This window comes from Danio rerio, chromosome 9 (assembly GCF_049306965.1).
Source record: "Danio rerio strain Tuebingen ecotype United States chromosome 9, GRCz12tu, whole genome shotgun sequence".
In the NCBI taxonomy this organism is placed as follows: Eukaryota; Metazoa; Chordata; class Actinopteri; order Cypriniformes; family Danionidae; genus Danio; species Danio rerio.
The window spans coordinates 17748602-17770015 of record NC_133184.1 but is presented as its reverse complement, the minus strand read 5'-3'; the positions used below and the strand labels follow the sequence as shown (position 1 = coordinate 17770015).

At 34.9% G+C, this 21414-nt stretch overlaps 1 protein-coding gene across 11 annotated transcripts in view; it reads left to right on the top strand.

Annotated features, from left to right (window-relative positions):
* myo1b (myosin IB) overlaps positions 1 to 21414 on the top strand; it is a 118503-nt gene that overhangs the window by 23862 nt on the left and 73227 nt on the right. For all 11 annotated transcript variants that reach the window (XM_073912553.1, XM_073912551.1, XM_073912552.1 and 8 more), the window contains exon 3: positions 571 to 686. In XM_073912553.1, the coding sequence (XP_073768654.1) occupies positions 571 to 686 (116 nt within the window). The remainder of the gene's footprint in view (positions 1 to 570; positions 687 to 21414) is intronic.

Genomic DNA, 21414 nt, shown 5'->3' with positions numbered 1-21414 from the left:
TATCATATTCTGGGGACTCCCACCATCATAATGTTCCTCATGGAGTTGGGAGTTTTCTTTTTTTTTTACATTTATAGTGCAATTATGCTGTATGTAATGGGTGGGCACATCTAGTCATGCTTGTATTATTGTTCAATCTCATCAAAATTATGAAAAGAAATGATAATACTGCATTGCATGTAGTTCAGGTTCATTATGTTTTAATATCACTAAGAGAGACTTCAAAAGCAAAGAAATCAAGGGAATAAATAAGACTACATTTGTTTAGTCTTTAAAAATGGGCTACTTCACACACTGATGTTTGTTTCGGCAACTTTTAAGCACCCTTCGTAGTTGATGCTTCCTTTTGATACAGAAAAATGTTGATTTTGTTCAGCTTGTTCAGTTGCTTTCGGGCCCCCCGCCTGTCTCAACAATGCCCAGGAATTCCCATCTGGATTGTGAAGATGAAGGCATCTTCTTATACAAATCAATTATGGATATTATATCTTTTCTTATCTTGTGCTTTGTGCTTGTGCTTTTTCTTGTTTGTTCATTTGTGGTTTATTTGCTTTTGCTTTTTTTCCACAGACATACATCGGCAGTGTAGTAATCTCTATGAATCCTTACAAGTCCCTGTCCATTTACTCAGCAGAAAAGGTGGAGGAGTATCGCAACAGAAACTTCTATGAGCTCAGTCCACACATGTGAGTTTTGAATCAATGTTTTATATATATATATATATATATATATATATATATATATATATATATATATATATATATATATATATATATATATATATTATTATTATTTTTTTTTTTTTTTAATTTTATTATTATTATTTTTTTTTTTTATATGCAGTTTTATTGTCTGGTTATTTGTGTCTATTTCAACTTATCTATGACCAAGATGTTTTGCAGTGGTCACTGTATGATTTGATGATAACTGCACAAGCTTTAAAAAAAATTGGTACTGGCATGCAAAGGGTTGAAAGGCAAGGGATGAAATGCAGTCTTAGAAATTACTTCAATTGACAATATTGTGAATGTTCTTCACCATTTTCATGTTTACAGAAATTACGTTTGCTGTGTAGGTGTGCATAATAATAATGCTTTTATCCACTTGACCTCTGAGACATGAAATCCAGCCCTGCCTGGGGGAGGGGCAGCTCACTGTCCTGCTACAGCTAATGACCATCTGTTTCCCTAGAGGACTACCAGCTGCCTGTCCAGACTGCCAATTCAAAACAAAGTACTCTGCTCTGTTTGATAGGCAGACACACAGTTACCCTCTCAAAAACATCACTTCCTGATCTGTTTAAACTCAAAACCCAACTTTTAAAAAGAGCAAGTGAGATTGGAATGGCTATTCAAAATTTTAGTTTCTATACATTCTTACCTTGAAAATGAGATACTTCCACACTTGTGTACAGCTGTTTATTTTTGTTCCAAACATTTGACAGATTATTTTTAATACTTTATTACTATCCTTCTCCATTTGATCTGCTTGAAGTGCACATTTGCCCTGGTATGCGAGTTCACCTTCTGTTTTCGACCTTTCCATATTCATATGTTTTAGTCTTAGTACTGTTATAGTGATGTCAAGGTTGGTGCTCTTGTGATCTTAAGCCAGACTCTGAGCTCATTCCAGAGCAGCTGCTTTTCCTGTCATGCCTGAAAAGCAGATCTCTTGGATGGTTCTGAGATTACAGGCCTCCTGGGCTCCTGCATGGTGTTCTGGGACAATGGGTTGTACCCTGTCCTTATGTTGACTATTTATGATCAACACCTCAGAATACACATCAGTCTGGAGGTAATAATGACCCAGAGCTTCTGTTTAAACTGCTGAAAAACTTTTGGGTATGTTTTAGTCAAGTTTGAACTTGCCTATCATCCTAATCATTTCGATCAAAAAAAAAAAAAAAAAAACACATTTTTTATAGCCAAAATTGTGACTGATAAGAATTGATAAGAAAGCTATGTGTTAACATGCAAACTGATCTCTATGGCTGTTTCTCAGCAAATTTAAGAGCATTCATTGCTCAGTGGTGCTTACTTTTACATAACCTAAAGCCAGAATAAAAGAGACTACAAGTTTAACTTTGAAGCACACAAATCTTCCAGTTCATGACTTGACACCCTAAGCCTTATGTGTGTTTTAAGTTTAGGATTCGTATCTAGGATGAGAGGTATCATTTAATTAGGTCTTTCTTAATGACAATATTTTTTTTTGTGAGTGAGGTCTTTGTAAAACACTTATACTATCTGCTTGGTAGAATTTTTTATTTTTATTTTATTTTTTTTTGTGAAATGAGACTAAAGCCAAGTTTGGAAGTGGAAGTGTCCCTTCCCTATTCATCTTTCCCTGTCTGTGGTTAGGTCATCCAAACCTCATTGATTCTGACTCCTGTTTTTGAACTTAATTATATTGTCAAATGTAAAGATTTCTGCACACTGAATCCAAATTTTTTACTCTACTTTTCGCATGTTAAAAAATTAATCTAAACCCACGTTGTGTTAATCATATTGCAACACTGCCTCCAAAACTTTGTCCTTCATGAAAAAAAAAACATTTAAAAAATTCAAACCAGATTTAATTCATTTTTCATTTTTTTGCGCTTTTCACAAAGTTTTTTGACAGTTCAGAGCCACAGTACAAGCGAAAGGCAAAATACAGAATGCCATTATTTGAGCCACATATAACTATGACAAACACAGTGCAAGTAAAGACAAAATGTGGCGGATAGATGAGAACCACTATTTGCTGCAATCAGTGACAGGCACACCTCTGCTGCAGGGAGGCGTTTGTGTTCATACCTTTGTCGTACTGTCCATAAAGAAAGCTAGACCCCTCATGGTCCATTGCACCATTAGATCAACACGGCTGCCACCTATTCTAATGTCTATGGTACTGCCAGTCTCTGTTCAGAATTTGTTTACAAATGCAAACGTGCACAAGCAAGTATCACAAGAAATGTATCAAAATTCCACTGATTACCTGAAATAAACTTTGCATCTTGGGATAATCCTGCACATATTTGACGAGGAAAACTTTGCTTCCTCTTTATGCAGTAGTGGATGTAGCCTATTCCTCTTTCTTTTTGGAGCAGTCCTATAATGCTTTGTGTTTTCTTTGGAATGGATTAATCAGTACACATCAGACTCAATGAGAAAGGTTCATGTATGTGACACATTTTTTTGCATATAAATTCGGGAAAAAAAACGCAAACGAAAATATATCACTTCAGTGCTAGTGTATCTGTTTGCGGACTTAGAGAGAGGGGCATAACATGAAGGGCATGTAAGTTAGAGGCATAACTTGCAGTTATTAAGATCCCATTGAACCACCTGAGATGTGTTGTGGACATACTTACCACAGAACTTGTTTAGCAAATGTTTTCATGAGTTTTCCTTAAATTCATCCACAACCTAATCATTTGATATATTCATTCATTTAGCAACTTCACTCACCACATCAGTTTTATCATGACAGTTGCCCCTATGCTTGCTTATAACAGTACAAATATGAAAGCCTCTACAACTCGCTATTGTACGTTAATAACTGTGATGGTTGATTTTAGGGTTGTGGTAGGTATAGATGTTAAGAACTAATGATTGGGTTACGGCTTGGGGTACGTGTAGATGTTAATAACTGTGATGGGTGTAGGTGTGGAGTAGGTATAGACTTTAATAACTGATGGATACAGTGCGATCTTGCCTACAACATAGTTGTGCATGAAGTTATGTCTCCAAAACTTCAAATTATGCCTCTACTACAAATTACGTCCCCTTCATGTCATGCCCCTGTATTGCAGTCTGTAGACAACCAATACTCCTTCAGTGTGTGAAGATAGTTAATATGCTTGTTGTACAGTGAGGGTACATGTGATATGTTTCTCTTTACGCACTTAAGTTAAGTAACCCCTTCATTTGTACTGGCATGATCAAGCTCACTACTCAAAAAGTTCAAAAAAAGCACTGGTTATCTTGGACTTTACAGCACTCCTGTACAGAGTAACAGTACATGTATGTGCCCGAACAATCATGGCACGAGGGTCATGGTTCAGTTCATGCATTCCCACAACGAATACAGTCAGTTAGGTTTTGCAGAAAAGACCACAGTAGTATACCAACTGCCCTGTTTTCACTGATGTTTCCAGGGGGTTCTACAGGAGCTCTGCATGCACTTTTCAAGCTGAGAGCAGTGCAAGTCCATCTCAGATTGTAATTTCTGTCTGAATTTGCAATGAAAGGATGCAAGTCCAAATTTTGTGTACTTGATATTGAGAAACAGCCTCAATCAGGCAGTGAATGATGGCAGCCATTTTGGCAGTCTGCATTTAAGACGTAACCATAGCAAATGTTACGCATTCTAAAACTAAAATGTATTTGTGTAAAAGGGGCCTAAGGAGCCATTCACAAAGAATATGCCAGATGCAGCACTTAGTGGATGAACAGTTGTTGTCCACTGCACCTACTGTTTTAGATGAAGACAGTGCTAGCATTTTCATAAATAGAGATTTAAGTTTTAAAGCTTACGGAATCCTAAATTTAATACACAATTATTGTGTTTTTGTTGTTTTAGGAAAGGTACACATTTACACATTTTCCTAATTATACTTATAATTGTACTTTAACACCCCTACTTCACTTGAAACGTATGAACTGAACTGGATCTGGCCGAAGCAAAGTTATTTTTGAGTTAATTTCAGCAGTTTAAAAAAGCTCACCAAAGTGCCACTTTTAGGGTGATACATTTTTGGCTCCTAAACGCCTTTGGAGCTACTATTGATTTATGGCAATAACAATCAGTGGGTGTGTTCTGGAACACACCTTTTTTACTTGCAATTAATTGCCCCCTCGCCAACCCCCTCCGTACCTATACAGATGGAGATTACAAGCATCTAACACAGTATACCATGTTCAGTAAAGTGTTCTACTGACATTTTCAACAACAGCATCTAAAAGATCTGGTGATTTGTGTGTAGAAAGGAAAAGAAACAGTTTAGATCTAGTCTCTGGCTCTACCAGCACTCAAACTGCCTTGAGAAAAAAAAAAAAAAAACCTTAGATAGCACCACTGCCTTACAAAGAACCTTTTAACTCCTTAATAGTTTTTTAGGGTTCTCCAACCATTGCTGCCTGTGTTTATTTGGCTAGGATTTAAAAATAACATAAAATGCAGTGCATTTCCTGATGACAACATTGTTTATTTTTCGAAGCCAATATAAAGAATTTTTCTAGGGGTCTATGCACAAGACTTTTAGCCCTGTTTACACTAATACATTTAAGTTTTAAAATGGCGTTTTAGAATGAAACGATCCACGTCCACACTGGCGTTTCACCCAGCATTTCTGAACAACTCTTCGTCTACACTACAGTGCTGAAAACGCACATCACAAGACCACAAACACACACACTCTGGCATGCACTGCAGCGATTAGAGCTGTGCACGTCGGATGGTTCATCAAGGATCTACCTCTGGATCTAATCTCACTATATTTGTTATAAGTAATATTTAATTAATCTTGTTGTCTATATCTGATGACATATTCCCCATCGTTGGTCTTTTGAATCTAGTCTATTACTTGTTCTCAGGTAACGTGTTTTGTCTGAATGCACAGATAAATTAATAATATTAATTTATGTAACTGTGTACACTGATTCTGCACATTTGACTGATTGCTTGCCTTTATTTCCTACGTCGTATAAGCTTATTGTACGTTATACTTTTATAATGGCCATTATAGACTATTAAAACTGATATTCAGTTATTTTTGAGGCTCTTATTTGTTATATGCGTACGATGAAGATAAGGTTCATATAAATATTTAGCTGCACGACACTTCAACATTTTTAGTGTCTGTTAAGTTGCTAATATCAAAATGAAAATAGGCAGTTTCTTTTATCATGTTTTCGTGTTATTGTTAAGATCATAAAACAACATCACCAGGACAAAGTGAATGAGGTAAAAGTACAGTGTTCCCTTTGTAGATTCACCCGACGTGTCTTCGGTAGTTTGTTTTTTATATTAAGCTTGCGAAGTCTGAATTTACAAGGAGAGGATGCAAGACTGAACTGTGTGTAGGCAACTTATTACTGAGGAAAAAGCCCCAATCAGTCAAAAAAAAAAAAAAAAAAAACTGACATTGGTGTCAGTCTGTTTGGCATAGCATGCTTTAATAGGGAGGAATAACCAAAGCCAGCATATTCTGCTGAGAATTCTATGGAGTTATCCATAAATTATATGCCACCTGGGTGGAGTCATGCAATGACTACCCTGCATAAAGACTACATTATTACAGCTTTTTTTACTCATGCAATACTACAGTGTGTTTTTGGTTTCCATTGAAGACAGGAAGAGGAAACAGTATGCATATGGACCCTGGGCATGGAGAGATCATTTGGTCCCTGCTTTAAACCGTGTCCTGTTGAAAGTCATAATGGGGTTTTCTTACCTTTGTTTCATCTGACAGCTGAGCTTTAGAAAGTCTAATTAATAAGAGACCTTATAATTAATCTAGAAGTAGACCTTTCATTTGCTATTGGATAGTACCTGCTGTATGTATATGTGTATGTATATATATATATATATATATATATGGTGCTACACAACTTTAAGCTTCTGACACCCACTTATAACACAGAAGAAGAGGAAGAGAGGAAGTTCACGTGCTTGTTGTTAAAGTAACTGGCGACTCAAACAAGCATGGATGGTTCAAGCAGTAGGTCCAGCTCTAGCGATGAAGTTCACCTGTGTTCACCAGTGCAATAAGCAGCTCCACGTTCATATCGCCTCTGGGCATCTTCTTCAATGTGCGCTCGCATTGACAGTTTTGCACTTGAGCGCCTCCAAGTGCTATTTATTGTAACTTCAGCAGCTCTGTGCACGTGAACAAAAGTGCCAACCTGATTGGTGGAGAAGAAAAAACATCTCTGTTTGCACGGGCCTTTAAGGTGAGCAACAATACAGGGTCAAATTGCGCCACACATTCTGCATTGGAGACAGGTCGGCACTGCAGACAGGTCAAGTACCTGTATCCTCAGTGTGCAGAATGTGGTTTAGCATTATCTTGTTGAAATATGCACGGGCGTCCCTGGAAAAGAAGACAGCATAATGTGCTACACAATCTGTATGTATTTTTCAACAATAATGGTGTCATCACAGAAGTGGAATTTACCTTTGCCAAGGTCAATGACACAACCCCATACCATGACAGACCATGGCTTTTAAACTTCGTAACAGTCTGGATGATCTTTTTCTTTTTTTGGTCCAGATCACACCAAATCCATTTTCATTCCAAAAAAAAAAAAAAACTGAAATACTAATTCATCTCAATGCCCAGTGAAGTTGACTTCTGGACACTGTTATCTTTCTTTGAGGAACATTGTTTGAAAACATTTAAATATCATGTATTTTTTTTTACAAACTGGGGATCCTCTGCCCATCTTTGCTCCTAAAGGACTAGACCTTGCTTGGATGCTGCTTTTGTACCAAATCATAATTACAATCTCCTGTTGAGATCACCTGTTTCAAATCTTTTCTTCCTTGATGACTAGCCTTTAATCCTTAATAGTATCTGTTTTTGCCATGAATATAGCCAATGCTGGTAATATGGCACTAAAACCTAAATAAATAAATGAAAAAGTCAAAGTAAATTTGAAAATCACTACTTTCTTTTTCAATTTAAGTTCCACTTTTTTCTGATTTAATGATATATTGTTAAAAATATCTATTATTATTATTATTATTATTATTATTATTAGTTTTTTCACACTGTAATTGTGATATTGCATAATTGTAAGTTTAAATATATTATTGTTAAAATTAACAATTATTAGTGTTTGGTAGAAGTGAAAAGAAATTGTATGGTTTAGAACAAATACGTGCATTTGAAAAAAAATTGTCTAATCAGAAGGCTGAACTATGAGATGTTTGGAAATGCTCTGCATTGGATCTTTTCTGACTGCTGAAATGTGAGCTTGAACTTTGGTGTTGAGGTTGTTTTAGTTTATGACCTAGAGTTGGTGTGTACTGTATCACTTCATTCTTTCAACTGCAAAAGGTTCAAGATCCCTGGTGTCACTTCTCCCTCCCTAACAGCAGTGTTTAACATTGCTCTGCTTTCCTTGGATTGCTGTGTGTGGTAAGAACACATCAGTTAATTTAGAGTGTGAGGGAGATTGGCTCGAAGTTGTCTTATTGTTTATGAGGCAAAATGCGCCTAATGATCTCCCTGTTTCATGCAAGATTGTAATCCCGTGTGTTCATCACATTGAGCTTTTCTAAATTTGCTGTTAACAGAGCTGTTCATAGTTCAGGTCTGAACGAGTTCTCTGGAGCACACGGCATATGGTTTTTAATGAGATGATGTAATACAAATAGATGATGCATATTTTTTTAGAAAATCAGTATGAGTTTTTGGTCATATATTTTTTTGTTTGTATACAGTTCAAGGTTTGAGTTTGAAGACTACGGGCCCTATCATAACTCCAGGTGCAATGCGGCACAAGGCGCGAGGCAATAGTTGTTTGCTAGTTTCAGCTTGGCACAAGAGTCATTTTGACGTTTTGCGCCACGCTTGTTAAACAGCAAATGCATGTGCACTTATATGTGTGCCCATAGGTGTTCTGGTCTAAAAAAGAAGGCGTATTGAGGCGCGTTGCTATTTTGAGGAACTTAATTAAAAGGTTCAAATTCTGGTCTTTTGTCCAGCGCAGAGCGCGTTAGTTGTGCGCCTCTCTTACACATTGCTTAATACAGACAAGGTGTACAGCACTATGCTAATATTTTTTTCAAATGAAAAAAAAAAAAAATATTAAGGATATATATAGGATATAATAAGGGTATATAGCCTATAGGATATAAATATAAATGATTAAAATATTCCAAAACATGTTATTTTCTTGCCTACATAAATATAAAAACCAAACTTTAATGCCTTCATCTCGGGGGCTTTTTCAATTTATTCATAACAGTTTGCTTTTGTATAATGTTATTAGCTGTATAATTTATTATATGCATATGTGTATTTGTTTTATTAAAAACAAGCTTAGATTTGCCCACCTGTCAGATTTTAGACCATATGGGGCACAGCATGTGTACACTCAAAAAAATGATATGTTGGCGTTAATTAACTTTTTTTTGTCCACTCGTTCCACGTAACCGAGTTAAGTTACCTTTAAGAAAGAATATTTATTTTAGTGAACTTAAGTTAGTTACATAAAGGTAATGTAATGTTGTTTAGTTCAATCAATGTAACATTCATAATTTAGCTTTAATTAATGTAGTTATTTAAGTTCAATTATTCTAAAATTGATATTGTTATGTTTAACCAAATAAAAAAACAGTTTCTGTTTCATTGAGTTTATTCAATAGCATTTTTACAGTTTTACAAATTTTCCAGCAATAAAATGATTATCAAAATCCAAATATTGTCTTTATCTGTATCTTCACTTATTACAATAAGTTAAATACTTTATGTACAATATACTATTAAATTAATATTAATACAAGTATGAAGTAAATTAAAAACAATAAATGATTTACAAAAATAAGCTTACAAAAACATCATAAAATACACTTTTCAAATTACTTTTCATATATTACAAAAAACATTTAAAAATAATATTCTGCCATTAAATGAGTTACAAAAATATACTTAGAAAAATTAAGTCTTCTTATGTAAACTATGCTGTACCTTCTTTACACTGAAAAAGCAGATAACACTTCAGTTGTTCAAAGAAAGATTACCAATTTAAAGCAATGTAACACAATCAGCATTACACCATAAATTAGACCAACCATCACAGAACATGCAATAGCTACACACATTCATCTCTCTGGGCACCATTTCTGCACATTTGCACCAGACACTTTCTTACAACCACTCCCTATATTTAAAAAAACAAACACACACACAAAAAACATTGTGCATGAAGTCTGCTTCACACAGGTGAGTGGGCTTGACAAACCACATGTAGAAGCATTCTTAACAATTTTTTTGTATAATTAGCACATCTTGGGTGTATTGCCTCTTCTTGTTGATTTGCTGAATGTCTCCTCAATTGTAAGTCACTTTAGACAAAAGAGTCTGATAAATGTTAATGTAACTACTGTAGATTCATAAGGTGGTGTTGCACATCAAGGTTTGTGCTTCATCATGTCCAGCATCCTAAAAATGTCAAGTAAAAAAATAAAAAGTTTACCAACAGATCAAAGGTGAAAGGAGGAAATAGTTTAAGAGGAAAATACAAAATGTAAAAAAAAGTAAAAAAGTAAATGGCTTACCGTGTACTCCCTCACAAGGGCTTTGAGAATGCATTCACACCTTTTTTTCCACTGGTGATGTTCTAAACGACATGAAATGACAATTAGTAATTTACTAAATAATTAATAGTTAAAATTACTAGTAATTTTTACTGTACATCATTTTAATGCGTGTCTAGGCATCTAAAGGCATAGTACCTGTATTATCCACAGTCTCCTCAACCAGATATGGGACAGAGGCTGAGCTGTAAACCTGAGGGAGAAAAAAGATGCGAGTGAGCAAAGATTTGTAATAATAAAACATAATAATATAAATATATAGCATTTAGAATAATATATTTATAATAATAAAGATGAAAAAAAAAAACTGCAAACTACTAAACTTAAAAGTTTAAATGTGTTAGATGACCAAACAAATAAGCTTACATTAAATATGTCATCATGCTAGATGTCATCCTATTTAAGCGTCACATATGCTTGTGCCAACACCACCTTTTAATTAATATTATGTAAGTTATCAAAACTGGCATTAAAACTTGACAAACTGCTTGACACTCATTTAAAATTAGACTATTTCTTACTACCAACGTTTGCAACTTTATTTTGGGGTTAATATATACCAAGTATAAAATTTCACAGGAATGCAAAAAAACTAGAAATTAATCTGCCTTTAATATGAAAAAGACACAGGAAACATGACAATTTCATAACAATACTATACACAAACACAACATAGTATTACAAGGAAGTTCATTAGTGATTCAAATGTTGTCACAGCCTCAGTATGAATACATACAAAGTAAAAAATCTCACCTGCGTCCACATTAAGGAAAGCTTTCTGTGCACGTTCTCAATTTGTACTGTAATCTTCATCTTTTGATTCCCATATTATGGCGCCGAGAGCTGAGAGTGATCGTTGTGGTTTGAATCTTCTTACTTCCTGTGTTGTTTTGAAACTGCGCATGTGCAGATATTACTCCACCTATTGACCAAAATGCAGTACTGCAGAAGCAACACAACTCCCTTTCATTCATGTTAATTAAGCAAGCTGTTTAAATGTGAAAACTTACTTTTTCAAATTTTTTCCAACATAACACTTTTATTTTTAGTACACAAACATAAGCAAATTGTTTAATTTAAACATAGTTATATTCTTTGGACCAACAAAAGCCAAAATTCATTTTTTTGAGTGTATTAGGATATAACTCAGTTGTTTGAACACACTTCGTTATTATTGTTTATTTATTAGTTTGCTGGAAATTAGAACTGAAATTAGAAATAGTTTTGAAACAAATATTTGTGCTTAACAAACGAAATTAATTATTTATAGGCTAATTGAATTCTGTGCATACAAGGTTTCCCTATCCACGAGAGCGAAAGTGAAATTAGATAATGAGAAGTCCTTATCTCTCAGTCTGGTGATGCAGATGCTCTGTTTAACTGTTTTCTTGCTAGTGATATGCTTGGTTTTTCCACTTACAAAGTCCGTTATGTAAATAGCAAATGTGCTATAGCGCCACGCAACTGACTCTTAAAGGTATTGCGAGATGAGACTCAGATTTTTTTTATTCTCAAAACACTCCTATAACTCATTAAAAAAATAAGCTCAACCCTTTAAGACCATGCGCCGTGGCACAAAGCAGATTTTTCCGTCCTTAAATTAGCAAAAGTGGATTCCGACATTCCCTAATTGCTTTTGCACTTTGCGCATGGATCGCCAAAATAGAGCCCTACGAGTCTGTTTTCAGCAGTAAATATCACACATTACAGACAGTAAAAGGAACAAGCTCTTAATTATATGGATGAGCTTGGTCAAATACTTTAGACAAGCATTAGCTTATCAGACATTTTAGGAATACTTTCTTAGGAGGTGTCTTTCTTCCCTCTGGTTTCTTCTGTCTTTTGCTTACATCTGCTATACGATTTGCTCGTCACTGATTTTACAGTGAGAGTATGCAGCTGTGTTCCAGTCCATTAGGCTAATTTTGTTTAATTTAGAGGAGCGCAATCTCTGGCCATTACAGTCATATTTATGTTCTCAGTTAACATAAAGTGTTTTAGCTGATATTTGTTGAATTTTTTTTTATCAAAATGTGTCCAATTACTTTTATTATCATGATTCTGACTTCATTAAGTAATAAATATTTAGAATCCGTACAGTCAATGTAGATTCACTCCAACTACAAGAAATAGGTATTGAAAATGGTTCAGTTTAGCCTAGCCTATATACATCAACAAGATGTTTTTTGAAGAGTATTTGGAAAACTTCTGTTCAGTGTAAAAAAATCTAATGAACATCTTCAAAAGTAAAACTCTAAACACCTTAAAGACCTATTTTAACATCCAAAAAGAGACAATAGACATATTGCATCTTTATTCCAGATGCAAACCCAAACATCAGATGGACATACAGTATCCAATGTACATGCTGTCAGGAACATGTCAAAGACAATAGTGTCATTTTTGAGCTCAAGTCAGTTGTTGATTCAGTTTAGTTCAATAACTTTTACATGAAACATGTAATATTGTTCAATAATTTTCATTAATACTCATCTAAGATTTTAGAGTTTGTACCATAAATGATTGGGAAGTTGGAATATCATACTTTAGCCTGTATGTAATGTCCCTTTCATTTTAGTACTGAGTCATTAAGTCTGCCCTGGAAACTCATCACATGAGTGCCAGAATTCATCACATTAAACACTAGCATTAAATGCTCTATAAACCAATGAGCATCCATGTATGGCTTTGAATGTTTTTTTATTACTTTGCATGACAGTAGTGGCAACTGAATGGCAGGTGGTTATCCTCATTTTAGTTCTGGAAAATGGGTATTGGATGGTGTGAAAATAGTGCTACAGATGGGGCTTTGGTCACTTTGTCATGTCCAGATTAAGCTCCTCAGTCTTAGGGGTAGGATTATTTTACATTGTATGTAATGAGACCTCTCAGCACTCTGCTACTGAGCAGCACCAAGGCATTGTTTGCAGAGAGACTGTACCCTGCTGATTGTACAGTCAATGTTACTAAACAGAAGCTTTAATAGGATTTCAAAACAAAAAGTCTGTGTGTCTGTGTGTGTGTGTGTCTGTGTGTGTGTGTGTCTGTGTGTGTGTGTGTGTGTGTGTGTGTGTGTCTGTGTCTGTGTGTGTGTCTGTGTCTGTGTGTGTCTGTCTGTGTGTCTGTCCGTCTGTGTGTGTGTGTCTGTGTGTGTGTGTCTGTCTGTCTGTGTATGTCTGTCTGTGTGTGTGTGTGTGTGTGTGTGTGTGTGTGTGTGTGTGTGTGTGTGTGTGTGTGTGTGTGTGTGTGTGTGTGTGTGTGTGTGTGTGTGTGTGTGTGTGTGTCTGTCTGTGTCTGTGTCTGTGTCTGTGTGTGTCTGTCTGTCTGTGTGTCTGTCTGTCTGTGTGTGTGTGTGTGTCTGTGTGTGTGTGTGTGTGTCTGTCTGTCTGTGTATGTCTGTCTGTCTGTGTGTGTGTGTGTCTGTGTGTATTAATATATGTTAGATACACCATTAAAGGTCTGAAATAGACTACCAGTGTGTTTCCATATGAGAAGATTGTTCAGCATTACCAAAAATTGGTAAATTGATGAGTAAACCTTTCTTCAGACATTTTCTTGTCTAGCAAACAGTGTAGTGTAGTTGTAGTGTTTGAAGTGTTCCTTATAAAAACAACAGCACACAGACAAGTACACTGAGACAAAAACTAGACCTGTGTGAAATTATTTGAATCTCTTAATTTTTGAGTCTCAGGTTATACTTTTTTTTCTTTCTTTTTTTTTTTGTCTTAGATCAGTGGACATTTCTCTTGGCTCGTGTTTGGGTAAATGTTATTTAGTCTGAAAGAATTAAGCTCAAAAAACACCTGGTGATTTTTATATCAAGGGTAGGCTATGGATGTTTTATCCATGCAGGGCACTGAGCCATTAGTATAATCACAGTACTTAGTTGTATTATAGATTTACTATCAGCTGTTAGGTCCATATTAATGAGGCAACATCATTTCAAAATCCGTTTTCTTGTGCGGAAATTTGGTAAAAGGTATTTTCCCCCCTACGATATTCTGCTTATAGTCCAGGTCTAGAATAGTGGGGTCGTATTGCGTGTAAATATAAATATATCTTTGTATTTCTGGCTAAATTGATCAGTCTAACATTGGTTTCAAAACAATAAAAGAATTTGGGTGTTCTTATTTGTTTTGTTGAACGAGTCATATTTGGGTTGTCCCTTTTGGTCTAGTCAGCTTGACTTTCATCGAGATTGAAAATGGATATTCAAATTGATCTTATTCAGGCACCTTACTCCTACTTGTAGGAGGTTCTAGTTTGATATATAATTTGTGTATTTTTATGTTGTGTTGATTACATGTACTATAATATTAGCTTTTGCTGCTGTAGTAGTATAGGGTGTGCCTCTTTCTCTTTGCTTAACTATCTTTATATCCAATTACAAGAATATTCCAATTTTTTTATTTTATTTTTTTTTGAATATGTTAAGCCAGATTCAATAATAGATTGTATCACACTGTCCCTATGAACTGCAGGACTGTGGATTTGCAGTGTTTTTGTACAGGAGACTTTTTCTTTATTTGACTTGTTCTCTCACTGCCACATCTCACACACATATGGGAAGCAGGAGGCAGGTTTTAGTCGGTGTGTGGACCAGATGTCTGCTTCTCTCATCACATCTATGCCTAAACCTTAAAATGGCACATCCTTGCTAAATCTAATCTTGTATAATGATGAATCAGGACGAGGTTATAAGAATTTAAAAGTTTAGAAAGTTCAAGTGTTGTACCTTTTTTGTTAAGCTCTGTGTACCACTTACAATTCTATAAACCCTTTCAATTGAAATATCCCTTTATTTATTTTCAAGAACCCTTGGTTTATTTCAGTCTGATCCTAATAGATCAAAATATGCCATTGTGTGTTGGTTTTTAAAAGAAAGTATGTTGAGGCATGGGCCGGTATAAGATTCTGGCTGTATGATAACCTTAGATAAAAATATCACAGTTTTACTGTATTGAAATTACTGCCCTAAAATATATTCTTTTTAAATGTCTGGATAAAAAAAATAAAAGTTTTTCCCTTCTGAACACAAAATATGTTATTTTGAGAAACATTTAAAACAGAATGTATGGATATCTTTTCTGCTGGAGATACTGTTGTCCTAAAAAAACAACAAAACAAATAAAAATCGCACATATACCTCAGAAATAGTATTGCAGAAAATTTTGACGGTTTTAAAACCTTGACTTTTACAAACCGTGGTATACCTTGAAAATGGTTATCGTTCTATGCCTAGCAGAGAGTTTGGTATTGAGGAATGGAACATGCAGGATCCAACCAAAAAGGTGCCCTTAATACAGATGTTTTTTGTTGTTGTATAGGTAAAAAAAATTATCTATTGAATAAAAAATGTTGAGTGGAGAGTATGAGACCGATTAGTGACGCTCCAGGGACAGACGAGTCTTCGCTGAGGCCAGCTTCCAGCTCCACTGCTGAGACTGCTGCTCTGCACAAGACTTTTGGTCAGCGGAGAAATTAAAATGGTCGTGCCGAACTGAGTCTGGTTCTCTCAAGGTTTTTTTTCTTCACTCTCCTATTGGTGAAGTTTTTTTTCCCTCTCCGCTGTCGCCACTGGCTTGCATGGTTCAGGATCTGAAAAGCTACTTATCGATGAATTTGCTCTTCAGTGTTTGGACATTAAATAATGACTTCAAACCACACTTAACTGAGCTAAACTGAACTTAAACACTAAAAACTGAACTGATCCTGTTACTATGACTACATATATGAAGCTGCTTTGACACAATTTACATTGTAAAAGCGCTATACAAATAAAGCTGAATTGAATTGAATAAAAAATAACAATTATAGTGACATTAAAAAAAAAAAAAAAAAAAAAAGCATGATTCTGCTTCATCCTGATGTTAATTTGCACTTTTAAACTGCAGCACTGGACAAGGATATTGTTATCTGCTATTCAGACCATAGAATAACATTCATTCATTTTCTTGTCGGCTTAGTCACTTTATTAATCCGGGGTCACCACAGCGGAATGAACCGCCAACTTATCCAGCAAGTTTTTACGCAGCGGATGCCCTTCCAGCTGCAACCCATCTCTGAGAAACATCCACACACACATTCACACACACATATACACTGGACAATTTAGCCTACCCAATTCACCTGTACCACATGTCTTTGGACTGTGGGGAAAACTGGAGCACCCGGAGTAAACCCACGCGAAGGCAGGGAGAACATGCAGACTCCAAACAGAAACAGAAACGGCAACTGAGCTGAGGTTCGAACCAGTGACCCAGCGACCTTCTTGCTGTGAGGCGACAGCACTACCTACTGCGCCACTGCCACGCCTAGAATAACATTATTTACAATTTTCATACAAATACCATTTAAAACATACAACATTTAATAATACTGCTTTATGATATTTTGCTCAAAATTGATAGTTTCATTGTCAGAGAAACTATATGACAATGCATGTAAAATATTACTCTACATAATACTTTGTTTATCTTTAGCTACTTATGTACAAATGGCAAGTCACCGTTGTTTTATAGTGCTTTGTGCAATACAGGTTTTATCAAAACAGCTATACAGAGATAGCGAACATGAAAGTAGTCAAACGTATTAAATAGTATCAGTAACAGTGCCAAAGAAATTTATCTCAGCAATAAAAATGTTAAAAATAAGGAAATGTTCCACTACCTCTGCTATTTACATAGCCACTGATGTGTGTTTTCCCAGAATCTCTTTACGACATTATTTTTTTACATTGTGGAATGGAAATTGGTTATGTTTGCACTGTTTATTTAGTTTTGTATCATTTTGTTGTGTCAGTGAAGATGTCAGAACATGAAAGTATTGATCTCACAGTAAATTATTAGTAAAATATGTATACTGTATATAACGGGTGATGTCATCTGCCTTGGCTTTTATCCAAGATCTCATAAATTCACAGCTTGCATTAGTAAGGACATAAAAAATACCTTGTTTAATTCAAAACGTTTTCCTCACAATCAACTGTTTTATAAGTGAATGCCTCATGTTCGTGGTTTCTCATCCCACACATGCTTGGGTAATATTGTATAACAAGCGTTGAGAAATGGCTTTAACATTCACATGAACGTTAAAAGGAGTGTGTCGTCCAGGTTATTGGTTATCAGCAATGGCTTTTAGCACACAGAGAGATGAACTTTGGACTTTGCGTTGGCAGGTGGAGAAGGAAGCTTCTCTTCACATGTAATTGTGGCCACCCACTCTCATTCTTTGCCAGTGAAAGCAATCAAACAGCATCTGTCTGTGTAGTATTCTCCATCTATAAATCTAATCTAATGTTCAGATTATAAAAAAGATAATAAATTAACTCCCTTTCTTAATCACTAACTATATCTTTTTAGTTTATATTTTGTATTACTTGTTTATTACATAATAATTTTTTTTAACACCTGCTATATGTGAAATATATACTTTATTCTGATTAGTCAACAGCAGAATGATGTGGTAGAATATTTTGCCCTTGAATTCTTCTGTTGACTAATTAAAATGAAGAATTCCAGACAGTCATGCAAAAATGTCTACACACTACCACATGAAAGCTAAATATAATTGCTTATCTCCTTTCCAAATAATAAGGTAGCATTTTTGCCTTGTGTGGATTTATGATTTGTAATGATCAAATGTTGAGAACTATGGTATGTCATGAACTTGGCCGCAGCCAGTGTTTGCTTTTCTCATTGTTTACATTCCTTCTTTGACTTTCCATGGTTTCTCAGGGTTTAAGCTATGACTTCATGACAAAAAAACACTTGACCTTTACATTTTCAGACATGGAATTGCCTCTTGCATTTGAAACCATCTGTTTAGCCAAGTGCTAAAATTGCTAGCAATGTTTGTCATTTTACAAAATGCTGCAAACTGTTTGCCTCATTCACACCCTCAACAGTTTGTGTAATACTCTATATCCATAGTCCCTTTTCACATTTTGAGTTTGGTAAATTTAAAGTGCAGAATGGGAGAGAGCACAAATAATAAATGTTTTTTTTTTTTTTTTTTTACAATCCTATATTTGCTGAAATTATAAAAGAAATACTCCATGATGGTGTTATAGACTTTCAGAAAAAAATATATACGAGACTAATAACGGTAGCCAAAAGGTCTCGAACTGATTTTAAGTTATTAGTCTTAGTTTTTTTTTTTAGAAATCCTTGAATGGTCTGGCACCTCCTCATTTATCAGATATCCTAAATCTATAAAGTCCCAGTAGGACCTTGAATTCCTCAGATCAGTCCTTTCTTTCTGTACCAAGGATCTGATGTAAGTGAAGCAGGGATTGAGCCTTCGCTGTTATCACTCAAAAATGTTAGAATAAGCTTCCACCATTTTTTCCACAGCTTCCTCCAAGTTGTTTTTAAAAACTTTTCGAAGTTGCATCTTTGTTCTTTAGCGTTTGCACTTTTTTTTAGTTTTGAGGGGCTTGTTTTTATGTTTTAGTAGTTGCTTACATTGAAGTAAGAATTATTAGCCCCTCTTTGAATTTGTTTTCTTTTTTAAAATATTTTCCAAATTATGTTAAACAGAGCAAGGACATTTTCACAGCATGTCTGATATTATTTTTTCTTCTGGAGAAAGTCTTATTTGTTTTATTTTGGCTAGAAACAAAAGCAGTTTTTGATTTATAAAAAAAAAAAAAACATTTTAAAGTCAAAATTATTACCCCCCTTAAGCTATATATTTTTTTCAATAGTCTACAGAACAAACCATCATTGTACAATAACTTGCCTAATTACCCTAACCTGCCTAGTTAACCTAATTAACTGTTAAGCCTTTTAAATGTCACTTTAAGCTGTATAGAAGGATTTTGAAAAATATCTAGTAAAATATGATTTACTGTCATCATTGCAAAGATAAAATAAAATAAATGAGTTATTAAAACTATTATGTTTAGAAAGGTGTTGAAAGGTGTTCTCTCTGTTAAACAGAAATTGGGGGGGAAATAAACAGGGGGGCTAATAATTCTGACTTTAACTTTATGTGCTGGTGATGTTATTTTGATTAGTAATTATTGTGTTCAGCACTTTGGGCAACTTTGTGTTATTAAAATGTGTTATACACTCAGAAATAAAGGTACGTGAGCTGTCAATGGGATGGCACCTTTTTAAAAGATACAAATTTGTACCTTAAAGGTCTATATTAATACTGTACCTCAAGGGTACATATCAGTACCTAAGAAACACAAAACTGTTCCTCCTAATATTTTTAGGTACTAATATATACTTTTGAGGTACCAACATTTAGGTACATATGTGTCCCTTTTGAAAAGGTACCACCCCAGTGACAGTTCACGTACCTTTATTTCTGAGAGTGTACAAATAAACTACTACTACTACTGCTGCTAGAAGACAGAATAAATAAATGCTAAATAAATATAAATAAATAAATAAATGTAAATTAGAAATTAGTTTCTCCACAAAGTAACATTTTTTAATTATTCTTCTTATTTATATTCTTCCTCTTAATGTTTTTTGTTTCTATATTTCAATTTTAAAAAGACATTTCCATGTATTTGTTTCCCACCATGTTTAAATTGGTTAAATCACTGAGATATTCTGTATAGTTTGTAGAAGCAAGCAACCTTTTACAGTTTTCAGTAAGTTATGATCATTATATAATTATCCATGGGTGGCATGGTGGCACAGTGGGTTGCCTCGGCTAGGTCAGTTGGCATTCTGTGTGGAGTTTGCATTTTCTCCCCATGTTCGTTTGGGTTTCCTCCAGGTGCTCCGGATTCCTCCACAGTCCAAACACATATGCAGTACTTGAATTGGGTAGGCTAAATTGTCCGTAATGTGTGCAAATAAGAGTGTGTGGGTGTTTCCCAGTGATTGGTTGCAACTGGAAGGGCATATTACATAGATCTGTGGTCAATAAAAAAAAACATAACTAAATGCATTAGTTACTTTTTAAGCACGCAATGTGAATATAAATGTGCTATGTTATTTTATTGTAATTTAAATTTTATACTTTTTTGAAGAGATAAGGTAGACGTAAAATTGTAATATTTTACTTTTTACCCAACACTACCTATGTTGGCGGTTCATTACGCTGTGGTGACCCCTTATTACTAAAGAGACTAAACCAAAAATAAAATGAATTAATGAATATAATCTCCATATTGTATCCCATAATTGCTTTTATTTTGGCCCTCAAAATGCAAAGGTGACCCTTCTCTCAGCATTTTCACAATCGCTCTCATTCATTTCAAACCCCAGGGTCAGAAAAACAAGCTTTTACTTGTGTAGAACAGTTTCCTCTTGGTTTTAGCTAGCATGTGCCACAATGGCATCATTTGTTGTCACATGGACACAGTTTGCCTCTCCGGCAGCTCTGCATCCATCGAGGGTCACACTTGGGTCATGCACTGTTCCTCCCATATTCTTTCTTTGAACCGCACGTTTAAAAGTATGCTTGTCTAAAATAACAAATACCATTTCTAGTTTCTGTTGTGGTCAACTTTAAATACTTGAATGCTACTCTCCATAAGAGGTGAGAGTGAATGAACGAGAGAGGATGTTCTCTCTGTTGGATATCAGGACACCAAAGCACACAAATGCTGTTATTTTGAGTGGAATAAATTTCAGTTCATCCGTTTTCCTGTGCAATGCCAAAAGCCTTTTTTCAAACAGAGTTCCAATTGAGAGAACACTTACATTGTCTTGAAATGCTGTCTATGTGTTGTAAGGTTTCTAATAAACATAGCTAAAGTTTTGTATAATTATACTGCACAGGAGACTCAACTTGTATTTCATTTCTTTAGCTTTCTTCTGAGCTGAACATGTAAGCGGTGTTGCTTGCATTTCAGTGAGTAACATCTAATGCCAAAATTGGTTGTCATCAATTTTATAAATAATGATCACATAAAAAAAATGCAGAGGGTTAGCTGAAATGTTTAAGGGAATTATAATAAACAAATAAATAAATTGCTGTTGGTTTATGATTTTCATGCGAATCTAACTGTTTAACACAGTAGAAAAATGTTGCGATAGCCTATCTTTATATAATGTTTAGTTACTTAACTAAACTTCAACACTTATAACTGGACTGACACTGTTTCAGTTTACAATAATCTTCTGTGTGAAGCTG